This window comes from Stegostoma tigrinum, chromosome 1, assembly GCF_030684315.1.
Source record: "Stegostoma tigrinum isolate sSteTig4 chromosome 1, sSteTig4.hap1, whole genome shotgun sequence".
Taxonomy (NCBI): domain Eukaryota; kingdom Metazoa; phylum Chordata; class Chondrichthyes; order Orectolobiformes; family Stegostomatidae; genus Stegostoma; species Stegostoma tigrinum.
The window spans coordinates 109,901,181-109,913,773 of record NC_081354.1 but is presented as its reverse complement, the minus strand read 5'-3'; the positions used below and the strand labels follow the sequence as shown (position 1 = coordinate 109,913,773).

At 44.1% G+C, this 12,593-nt stretch overlaps 1 protein-coding gene across 9 annotated transcripts in view; it reads right to left on the bottom strand.

Annotated features, from left to right (window-relative positions):
- LOC125462707 (probable tRNA methyltransferase 9B) overlaps positions 1–12,593 on the bottom strand; it is a 78,897-nt gene that overhangs the window by 20,269 nt on the left and 46,035 nt on the right. For 8 of the 9 annotated variants that reach the window (XM_059647895.1, XM_059647901.1, XM_059647889.1 and 5 more), the window contains one exon: positions 375–566. In XM_059647895.1, the coding sequence (XP_059503878.1) occupies positions 375–425 (51 nt within the window). In that variant the 5' untranslated portion in view covers positions 426–566. Of the gene's footprint in view, positions 1–367; positions 567–12,593 lie in introns of all 9 variants that reach the window. The other variant, XM_048553416.2, reaches the window with a different exon arrangement.

The window sequence follows — 12,593 nt, the reverse complement described above, 5'->3', positions numbered from 1 at the left end:
TCCTATTCATGTGAAAGAGAGGGAATCCTCTCTAATGTAAGTACTGTAAAGGAGTATCACTAGAGTTAACAGAGTTGTATTTCACCATGTGTTCAAAATCTTCTAACTTGTGCGACATGCAAAGTTTAGTTTATTCTACTTTATCTTCAATTCTTTTGCGCAATAAACTTCTCTTATATTATTAAACCTGAATCTACAGCATTGCAAATTTGTGTTTCAGTGAAAGCCCACCCCCTCATTAAAACCAAGAAAACAAATTCCTAAAATATGATCAGACAAGCCAGATTTCACTCTGGGACCTGACTAGTCCAGTATTAACATCATCTGGAATCATAACAGTATGCTGTCAAACAAGAGGAGTGCACACCATCCCTTTTATCTGCAGAATTCATGATCCTTCCACTCTCTCCTCCAGGCATTTCCATCTTTCCATCATCCTCTTGATCACACAGTGCTATCCTCACAATGGCTATTGCCACCACATCCTCTATGACAGGGAGAATGGTCAGCTGGCTTTCTCCTCCTCCTGTGCACACCCACTCCAGTGAAGGCTGCACACTCTTCTCCTGCAAGGACAAAAGGGAGAGAGATAAGACAATGCTAACTTCTCGTTCAAATAAGAAGCTTTGTGTGTCAGAACTGCCTGATCAGAATGCTGAGCATTGTGGCTGGGTCAGTAATTACCCTGATGCACAACTCTCCCATGCTCAGAAGCATGTTTTTTTGTTGCTATTTCCACTAGAAGCTTGATACTTAGAGGGCTGTCAGTGGGGTGTCATTTTGCACTAAACTTGCCAGAACAAAGATTACTAAGTGTTTTGTGGCTTTGCACCCAGGTCTGTCAAATGATACTGTGGCTGATCACATTTTCTGGCACCTTTAGCCTGGCTGGCTTATCTCAGTGTCTGCTGACGTTCTCTGAAAATGGATCATCCACTTCTCTCAGACAGTTTATAGCATTATTTCAGGGCTACGCTTGTGAAGAATGGGGCAGTCATATCATTCGGTCTCCACCTCTGCCTCTCCTCCTGCTGACTTCAGCCTTCCGTAACTCTGCAAGTTAGCGCTCACTAGAACAAGCCTTAAAATCAGGCTTAAACTTCATAGGCCCCACTTTCATCCTCTGCCTGCTGCTGCTAAATGAATAGTGAACCCACCCTCCAGCGCTGCTCACCTAAGCCAAAATTGTAGGTTCTGGCTATTTCCTCCACTGCAGCGTAGGGCTAGGAACCCAGATGTTCTGACATCAGTGCCTGGCAGTGAACTAAAAACCCCTGCCTGCGTGGAGAGTGTGTCGCCGGACTCATAATCTAGTAATTTAAATTCCATTGGAGTTATGGATTCAAATCCTAACAGTTGGTGGAAATTAAATTTAGTTAAAAAATTTAGAATTGAAATGGTGAAAGCATCATTGATTATTAGAAAAGCCCAGTGGAGCTGATATCCTTTGACCTCTAGAGAAGAAAATCTGCCATCTGTACCCATTCTGACTTCAATGTGAACACAGAACCACAGGCCAATGAGGTTGAAGTATCCTGGCAGCCACCCAGTTCAAGAGTTTAGAAACAGACACCAAATGCTGGCTTTGCCAGTGATGCCCACATCTGATGAAAGAATAAAAGGAAACAGTAACATAAATAAAAATTGAAAGGGCTAGAGAAGCTCAGCAGGTCTAGCAGTGTCCCTTAACGTAGTTAACATATTGAACTTAGCATGATTCTTCCTCAAATTTTAACTCTATTGCTCTCCCCATCAATGCTGCCAGGCCTCCTGAGTTTCTGCAATCCCTTCTCTTGTCATTTCAGATTTCCTGAATCCCTTGTACCTAACTTTTACTTGAAATAAAAAAATGGGTGGATTTTTCCTAGCTCCTGAAAAATCAGGGCAATAGTGAGTCAGTTGTAAAAATACAGTGAGATTAGAAAAAGAAGATTCTCAACATCAAGAACATAAAGTTTGATTTTTCACTTTTAACATTTAGATGAGAATCTCACTCGTGAGTAGTGAGAGGCGTATTTGCATGCCTTAACATCTCATTATTGCATAATCTCACTTAATTTAGAAGGAATTTGTTATTTTCTCCGGCAGTGGAGAAAAGGTAGAGAGTGATCATTCCCAACAGAAAAGTCAGAGTGGGTACCTGGTGGCTTCAGTTCATTGGTTGATCCTCCAGGTGTCGCCTTGGCTAGCAATCCCTAATATCTCAGGATACATGCCATAGGCAATAACCACCTGCGTGGTTATCACCGAGGCGTTAAACACACATCAGCTTCATCACATCTTCAGGGCATTTCTCTGACTTGCTTACAACATAGTTCAGTCCTGCACATTGGAGCACACTGATACCCTTCAATGCACTGTTGCTGCCAGGGCACTTTGTGCTCAGGAACACATACCCATCTCATTCTTCAGAACAAGACATGTCTCAATGCTCTTTGCAGTTTTTGGTAGCACTCACTTGCTTTGCATTAACTTTGCTGCTTACTGCTTCTCTGTCTTGCCTTATTCTGCATTTCCAGCATTTGCAGCATTGTAGGACATCTGTCTTACCTTCTCTCTAACAGCAGACTTAAAGCCAGGCAGCTTGTCTTTTTTTCATGTTTGTGGGAATGTGAGTGTTACTGATTAGACCAGCATTTATTGCCCATTGTGAATTGTCCTAAGGGCAGTTGAGAGTGAGCCACTTGGGACAGTCAATGTCAAGGCATGCATATCATTCAAGTTTAATTACTGTGCCAGGGTCAGACCTGCAAGTCCAATGTAACCAGCTTGGGGATTCATGGCAAGTCAATCAGTAAGATGCACAGATGTTAATCAGAGATCTGGTAACTCAACAGTCAGGGCTGCCATCAGATAGGTGACTCCTATCAATCATAGGGGTCTGTTCACTGTACATCATAGGGAAACCGAATTAGGGCCACTGCTACGAGAGGAAAGACGGGAAAGTCAATTTTGAGGGTTGGAAACAGCAAGCTGGGATGCAAAAGGGATAATACTTGTGACAGGGACAACTCAGTACATAAAGGTGGGAGTAGACAGTAGATTGGAGGACATAGGTCATGCAAGAGGGGGTAATTGGTGGTTAACACTACTCTAGCTTCACTAGGGACACAGTGCATCATACTGTTTGGCATAATTAAGCTGTAAGTCCTGGGTCAGGGGAAATGTAGGGAGATGAAGAACTAAGTGAAAGAGTTGAGTGGTATCTTGGGGGAGCTCAGAATTGATGGGTTGATAGGGAGAGGCAGGAAGAAAGGAGCACAATGGCTTGGGAGATCACTTAGATAACAAAGTCGAGCCCGCAATTTAATCTGCAAATTATGACCCACGTTGCTCTCCATCTTCATCTGAATCCCAAATAAGCAATGAAAATGAAAAAAATGGCTGCCACTACTGCCTAAGTGGATGGGGAAGTGGTTTTTCCTGTCTGAAGACGAGTGTTCTATATGTGCACAACGTGAAGCTCTGACAAAGGTATATTGCCCTAATCAAGCACTACATGTTGAAGTTATCTGCATGGAAAATTCTGCTATGAAACGCACAGGGTGGCAAATGTGTAGGATACAAATCCTGGCCGCAAGCAATCATGAACATGTCATTGGTCACGACAGACTGACATAGTCATCCCTGTGAATCAGATGTAATCTCAGGTCATGTTAAAATTGTCAACCGTGAGATGTATTTCAAAAGGACAATCCAAAGTCTCATAAAAGCAATGAGTTAATGTCCTCTAACCTGTAACTGTAAACATTCACGGCAGTCCGCCTCCCCCTTTCTCCCTATTTATTTCAGAGCCCTCTCCCCACCCCCTTTTTCTGATGAAGGCTCTAGGCCCGAAACGTCAGCTTTTGTGCTCCTAAGATGCTGCTTGGCCTGCTGTGTTCATCCAGCCCCACACTTTGTTTTCTTGGATTCTCCAACATTCACGGCATGTTTTTATATGTAATGCTACCTTTCTCGGCTGACGTGGTGAGGAGGGTAGACAGATTTCAGTAACTCTGTCTCACTTAAACTCTTTTCCTTTATTTATATGGCAAGGCTCATGCTGCATACATCAGAATAAGGTGCAAAACTAAGGCAGGTGGCCATAACATGCTAGCATTTTTTATCAAGGTAGTGAGTGAAGTTGTTGATTCGGAGACAAGGGTGCTAAACCTTAATAAAGGAAACTATGAGGATATGAAGCTTGAGTTGGCCTTGGGGAGAGTTACTTAAAGGGATGTCAGTGAATGGGCAATGGCAAACATTCAAGGAACTGCAACAACTTTTGAGATTGGATCCGATCCGAGAAAGAGGTACATAGATTCTCCAAGGAAAATAATAAATCTGAGGATTCGGAGCAGTTTAGAATTCAGCAAAGGACCAAGGGATTGATTAAGAAGGTAAAATAGCATGCAAAATTAAGCTTGCAGGGAACATAAAGACTGATTCTAAGAGTTTCTATAGGTATGTGAAAAGAAAGAGACTGGTAAACACAAATGGAGGTCTCCTACAGACAGAAATGGGGGGATGTATAACTGGGGACAAAGAAATGGCTGAGCAATTGATTGCATACTTTGGTTCTGTTTTCACAAAAGAGGACACAAATCAGAAACCAGAATAGTTGGAGGAGGAAGGTTTAGTGAGAGGAAAGAGCTGAGGCATTTCAACATTAGTCAAGAAACAGTACTGGGAAAATTATTGAGATTGAAGGTCAATAAATCCCCAGAGCCTGAAAATTTACATCCCAGAAAACTTAAGGAAGTAGCTCTAGAAATAGTGAAAGCATTGGTGGTCATCTTCAGGATTCTATAAACTCTGGAACAGTCCCTGCAGAGTTGAGGGTGGTTAATGTCACTCCAATTTCCCACTTTCTCCCCGTAACCCTTGATCCCCTCGATAATCAAGAACCTATCTACCTCCATCTGAAATATATTCAATGACCTGACGCCCACAGCCTTCTGTGGCAGCGAATTCCATTGATTTATCAATCTCTGGCTGAAGATGTTTCTCCTAATCTCCATTCTAAAAGGTCTTCCCTTTACTCTAAGGCTATGCCCTTGGATCCTGCCGATGGAAACATCTCTCCAACATTCACTCTGTCCAGACCATTCAGTACTCAGTAAGTTTCAATTAAATCCCCTTTCATCCTTCTAAAATCCATCGGGTACAGGTCCAGGGTACACAAACTTTCCTCATATGTTAAGATTTTCATTCCTGGGACCATTCTCGTGAAACTCCTCTGAGCCTGCTCCAGGGCCAGTACATCCTTCCTGAGGCATGGGGCCCAAAACTGCGCACAGTACTCCAAATGTGGCCTGCAGACCCTCAGAAGTACATCCCTGCTTTTACATTCAAGCCCTCTCAAAATAAATGCCAAAATTGCATTTCTCTTCTGAACTACTGGCTCAACCTGCAAGTTTACCTTGAGAGAATCCTGGATTAGAACTCCCAAGTCTTTTTTTCACTGCAGACTTCTGAACTTTCTCCTCATTTAGAAAATAGTCCATGCCTCTATTCTTCTTACCAAAGTGCATGGCCTTACACTTTGCCACATTGTACGCCATCTGTCACTTCTTTGCCCACTGTCCAAACATGTCCAAATCCTTCTGCTGCCTCCCCACATCCTCAATACTAGCTGTCTTTCTACCTACCTTTGTATCATCTGCAAACCTAGTCAGAATGCCCACAGTTCTTTTATCTAGATCATTAGTGTGTAAAATGAAAAGTTGTGGTCCCAACACTGACCATTGTAGAACACCGCCAGTCACCAGCTGCCATCCTGAGATAGACCCTTTTAGCCCCACTCTCTGCTTTCTGTCGGGCAGCCAAGCTTCTACCAAGCTTCTCACTTTATGTCTAACACCATGGGCCCTTATCTTACTCAGCAGCCTCCTGTGCAGCACCTTGTCAGAGGTCTTCTTGAAGTCCAGGTAGATAACATCCATTGGCTCTCCTTGGCCTAACCTGCTCGTTACTTCCTCAAAGAATTATAACAGATTTGTCAGGCATGACCCCCCCCCCCCCCCCCTTAATGAAACCAAGCTGACTTTGCCCTGTTTTACCTGGTTTCCCACTGCCTTTCACAACATTATTATTGCTTTCTCTCTTGTTTTTATGCTGTCCCTGACTTCCCTGGTCTGCCATTGTTGCCTCATCTTCCCTGTACCAGGCATCTTTTTCCTTGGGATGAATTTTTGCTGTGTCTCCTGAACTACTCCTAGAAACTCCAGCCACTGCTGTGCTACTGTCTTTCCTACCCGTCTCCTCTCCCAGTAAGTTCTGCCCAGCTCCTCCCTCATACCTCTGTGTGGTTGCCTTTATTCAGCTGTAATACTATTGCTTCTGATTCTATCTTCTCTCTCTCAAATTGCAGAGTAAATTCAATCATATAATGATCACTGCCTCCTCAGGATTCACCCAACTTAAGCTCCATTATCAAGTCTGCCTCATCACACATTACTAAGTCCAGTATTACCTGTTCCCTCATGGTCTCCACCACATGCTGCTCTAAAAAGCCATCTTGTAGACATTCCACAAGTTCCTTTTCTTGTAATCCCCTACCAACCTGCTTTTCCCAGTCCACCCGCATACAGAAATTCCCCAAGATCACAGTAACTTTGCCTTTCTTATACACCTTTTCAATCTCCTGGTGTATCTTGCACCCCAGCTCCTGACTATTGTTTGGAGGCCTGCACCACACCAACCACGGATTTTCTACCTTTGCGGTTCATCAGTTCTACCCACACAGATTCTGTACCATCTGACCCTACTTCGTTTCTTCCTATTGATTTAATTTCATTTCTCGCTAACAAGGCAACCCCACCCCATCTGGCCACCTGCCTATCTTTTCGATAAGATGCATATCCTTGGATATTCTGCTCTCAATCCTGATCCCCTTGCAGCCACGTCTCTGTGATGCCCACCACATCATATCTGCCAATCTCAAGCTGAGCCACAAGCTCATTTACCTTCTTTCTTATGCTAAGTATAACACCTTCAGTCCTGTCTTAACTGTCCCTCTTCTCATTGTCATTCATTTATCCCGTGTGCTTGAAGTTTAATTGCTAATCCTTTCCAAACACTCTGTCCTATTTGTGTCAAATTTGTGACTTTAATAACCTCTCCTGAGCTCTCCTTTCCTGTCATTTATTCCACAGATTTCCATGCAGTTGAGCCTACCCCACAGATGTTAACCTGCTGCTTTGTTCCCCACTGGGGGAATTTTATCCTTCCCTTCCTCCTTACTTTCTAGCTTAAAATCCTGTCGACAATCCTATTTACCTCGTTGCATGATCTCAACAATTTGGGTGAGTGGGCAAATCAACGGCAGATGAAATATAATTTGGATAAATGTGAGGCTATTCACTTTGGAAACAAAAACAAGAAGTCAGATTACTACCTGAAGGCTGTAAATTTGGAGAGGGGATGTGCAGTGCTCCATATTGGATAACGACAAGATGTTATTCTATCCTGGACATTAGTAAAAGAGTAACACTGCCTTAGACAGTGTCTTAACATGGAATGGAGATACGGGCCAGTAACCTCGGGAGCTTCATGCTTGTACTATGACACTCCATCAGACCAAGTGAGATACATTTATGAATGTGAGATTCTACTTCCAATGTGCCTTTTCATTTGTGCCTTATGCCCTATGAAGTGCTATTTCTGACCGACAACATTTGACCTGGTGCACGGCTAAGTTTTAAATATGGTGCCAGCATCATAAATCCCAGAAGGGCTCAGCAATATGAGTTCTGCTGCTGCTGGTGAGTGCTCAATAGCAGTACCATAGATGTGCGGTGCTTACATAATGAGGTGAGTCACAGAGAATTAGACCTGATGACTTGCTGAGCTCACAGAGAGAAACCGTCCATAAAACTGTCCAAAATTGGCACTTGCGTCAATTTTTGGTAAAAGTCAATCCCATGTCTCCCCTCATTGAACATTAGCCTGAGGCCAAACTAGTCTCTCAGGTGAATCTCTAAAAGGAAAAACCATGGCACTCTTTAAAAGAAGAGCAGTGATTTCCCCAGTATATTGGCCTGTTTGTGCCCCAGCAACATCACAAAAACGGAATTTCTGCTTATTTTCTCACTGATGTTTACAATCCTTGCTGTTGGCTGCTGCATTTCCTACATTGCCACAATGAGTACACTTCAAATATAATTATCTGTAGAGTGCTTTGGCACATCCTGAAAGCTTATCAAGGATCTCACTTAATGCTCTCAAGTGTCAGAACCTTTCATCCGTGAGTATTCTACTGCTCAGCTTCCGTAACCAAATCCCTTTTGCCACTTCCTACAATTCAACTCTATGTACCATTTCCCTCTGTTTTCCCAGCCTAAAAAAGAAGTGTTGAGGGGTCATACCTAAAATAAGCGGTTTATTCAAGTGAATGGTTTTTTTGATGTCCCCTCATACTATTGCCTGAAAATAAAAGCCTACAAACGGTCGAAAAAGTCATCCTTAAAGAGTACCTGGAAACTACAACCAGCAATGTAAATTTTTAAATTAGACACACTTGATTGTGAAGTCAGTATCTAGACGCTATCTTTTCAATTATAGGGCACAGGGTATTATATGGAATATAGCATACAGAATGAAACTCAGCCATTCGAACTCTTGGGAACAACTAGCCATCCCGAGATTTTCCCCAACCCAATGTAAATATGTCTGATATGCTTGAAAGCTACAACTGAATCTGTTTTCTGCACCCTTTAATGCATTGCATTCCAGATCATGGCAATCTACTGCTAAAATATTTTTCATCATCTCTTCTATTGATTTCCAGCTAATGTTTCCAAACCCACATTGAAGTGGAGCAGTCTTTAGAGTAGAGATAATAAACCTCAGAACATTGGACTCATGTTGCATTATTGTTTAAATACAATCTGTTTTACTGTTAAAACCAAAGAATAAAATATCACCCACAACATGAAAAATAAAAAAAAAATTACGTAGATCCAAATTGTTTTGCAATTCTAAAATAGTCCATGGCAGCCAATTACTCTTCGATCAATAAGAACAGTGGTTGGGTCCATTAGAATTTTCCATAATGTATTGACTTTACATTTCCTTAGTAATGGGATCATTAAGGCTTGGAAAAATAAATAAATACGGTACAATGTCACAGGCAAAGTTAACTTTATTTAAAGCAACAACTCAATTTTAAATTCTCATTCTTGTTTACAAATCGTTCTCCCTACTTGTGTTATCATCTCTCACACTAAACAATCTGCTCTCATTTTATTCTGGTCTCTTGAGCACCTCTGATTTTAATCACTGTACCATTCCTGGCCATGTCTCAGCTACCTTGGTCTCAGGATCTGTAAATTTTACACATCCCTCCACTTCATTTCTACTCTCCTTTAAGCATCTCCTTAATACTTGCCTCTCTTACCAAGTTTTTCTTCATCTGACCTTTTGTCTCTTTAAGCGGCTTGGTGTAATATTTCTTTAGCTGTGGGATTTTGTGACATGTCACTGTGTTAATGGTAACACATAAATATAAATTATCATTGCCATCATCGTATGTAGCAGAATGAGACATTTAGCAGCCAATCCACCAGGCAAATGTGCAAACAAGCAAGGATTAGAAAATAGTAAAAGCTATTGCAACATTGAGCTTTATGACTTCATTCTCAAATTAAAATGTCAAATATGCATTTCTACTGCTGAAATAAAATAAACATTCCTAATTACAGCATAGAGTTGAAAGATACTTCTAATTACAGGGAAATTTGAGCCTTCTTATATCCTTATTGAGCTAAATGCATACACTGACATCAGCAGTTTTGTTTATTTGGATGTAAACAGAACTAAAATAGCAACTGATCTTACAGCTTACCCGCAATTCTACGTCAGTTCCACATCGGGTAGTGCTGGGCTGTCACCTGTACATTCAACACTCAACGTCTGTTTTTCCAATACAAATTTATCCTTTTCAGAATCAAATAGACAGTTTTTCAAATACTTACAGTTTCTGTCATGCACATTTAGGGTAATTCATGGCTTTTGCAATACAGGATTGGAGAAATGCACAATAGTGCAGACAGCTGTTTCATTCACAAGCATATGGTTGGATTACACTGAAATAAAATACATTTCCAATATTGGATTTGGACAAAAATGTTGATAAAACCATAAGACATAGGAGCTGAATTAGGCCATTTAGCCTATTGAGTCTGTTCTGACATTAGATCATGGCTTATACATTTCTCAACTCCATTCTCCTACCCTCCCGTATTCCTTGATCCCCTTACCAATCACATACTTTTCTGTCTCTGTCTTAAACAGATTCAATGACTTTAACCCCACAGCCCTCTGTGGCAATGAGTTGCACAGATTAGCCAGCCTCTGGCTGAAGAAATTCCTCCTCATCTCAGTTCCAGAGGAGTTGTCCCTTCATGCTGAGGCTGTACCCTCAGATCCTACTCCCTCCTATTAGTGGACAGGTTTGGAGAGTGAGCAAAGAAGAGGCAGATGGAATACAATGTGGGAAAGAGTGAGATAGGAAGAATTGAGGCATAAATGGTGAAAGGCTTCAAAAATCTGAAACACAGTCCTGAAGTAGGACTCCTAAGTCCGTTTGTATATCAGTTTGTGAAGCCTTTCCTTGTTTAGAAAACACAGTCTATGCCTCTATTCTTCCTACAAAGGTACATAGTCCCACATTTTCACATTGTGCTCTGTCTGCCACTTCTTTACTCACTCTTCTAGCCTGTCCATGTCCTTCTGCAGCCTCCCCACTTCCTCAATATTTCCTGCCCACCATCTTTGTGTCACCTGTAATATTCTTCAGAAATAAATGCTCTGAACCAGTCACATCATACCTGGTTTTAACTTATAACTGTACATTGTTAGCAACTCTATTGTTTTAATCAACATTTTTATGGGACTGTGGATCAGAGGTGGGAGAAAAGCAGCATATACTTAATAAAAGGATCACATGGCTAGCAATCCTGCTCCCAAATGTCTGCAAGTACAGAAAGTGGAATACCAAACCACTGGTTCTCATTATGATAGGATCGGTTCAAAAAAGGATTGAATTACATTTTTCAGAGCTAGTGTGACGTTTTATAAGCAGGCTCAGAAACCTGACAGACTTACTTCATAATTTGGCAAGAATGACATTTTTTCTCATTGTGAACAAAATTAATGAAAGTAGCAGAACTGTAGTAAATTGAAAAGCAAGAAAACTGATTTTAACACCACCCCGTCTCAGAGGATAGTTTCTATTTCCAAAACATGTTTGGTGAGGTACCACACATAAGACTGCTTAAAAAGATACGAGCCCTTGATGTTGGTGGTAGTATATGAGACAGAAGCAGTCAGCAGTGAGAGCAGGGTTGGTGAGGCAGTGATGGTGGTGAGAGTGGGCCGGGGAGGCAGTGAAGGTGGTGAGAGTGATCTGGTGAGGCAGTGAGAGGGAACCGGTGAGGCAGTGACAGTGTTGAGAATGGGCCGGTGAGGTGGTGATGGTGGTGAGAGTGATCTGATGAGGCAGTGAAAGTGGGCTGGTGAGACGGTGAGAGTGGGCCAGTGAGGCGGTGATGGCAGTGAGAGTGGGCCAGTGAGGCAGTGATGGCGGTGAGAGTGGGCCGGTGAGGCTGTGACGGCGTTGAGAGTGGGCCGGTGAGGCGGTGAGAGTGGGGCTGGTGAGACGGTGATGGCGGTGAGAGTGGGCTGGTGAGGCGGTGATGGCGGTGAGAGTGGGCCGGTGAGGCGGTGAGAGTGGGCCGGTGAGGTGGTGATGGCGGTGAGAGTGGGCTGGTGAGGCGGTGATGGCGGTGGAGTGGGCCGGTGAGGCGGTGAGAGTGGGCCGGTGAGGCGGTGATGGTGGTGAGAGTGGGCCGGTGAGGCGGTGAGGCGGTGAGAGTGGGCCGGTGAGGCGGTGATGGTGGTGAGAGTGGGCCGGTGAGGCAGTGACGGTGGTGAGAGTGGGCAGGTGAGGCGGTGATGGCGGTGAGAGTGGGCCGGTGAGGCGGTGATGGCGGTGAGAGTGGGCCGGTGAGGCGGTGATGGTGGTGAGAGTGGGCCGATGAGGCGGTGATGGCGGTGAGAGTGGGGCTGGTGAGACGGTGATGGCGGTGAGAGTGGGCTGGTGAGACGGTGATGGCGGTGGAGTGGGCCGGTGAGGCGGTGAGAGTGGGCCGGTGAGGCGGTGATGGTGGTGAGAGTGGGCCGGTGAGGCGGTGACGGCGGTGAGAGTGGGCAGGTGAGACAGTGATGGCGGTGAGAGTGGGCCGGTGAGGCGGTGATGGTGGTGAGAGTGGGCCGGTGAGGCGGTGACAGTGGTGTGAGTGTGGCCGTTGAGGCAGCGTCAGCGGTGAGCGTGGGCTGCTGAGGTGGTGACGGCAGTGAAAGTGGCCTGGTGAGGCAGTGAGAGTGGGTCGGTGCGGTGGTGATAACGATGAGAGTGGGCCAGTGAGGCGGTGACGGCGGTGAGAGTGGGCCAGTGAGGTGGTGATAACGATGAGAGTGGGCCGGTGAGGCGGTGACGGCGGTGAGAGTGGGCCGGTGAGGTGGTGATAACGATGAGAGTGGGCCGGTGAGGCGGTGAGGCGGTGACAGTGGGCCGGTGAGGCGGTGATGGCGGTGAGAATGGGCTG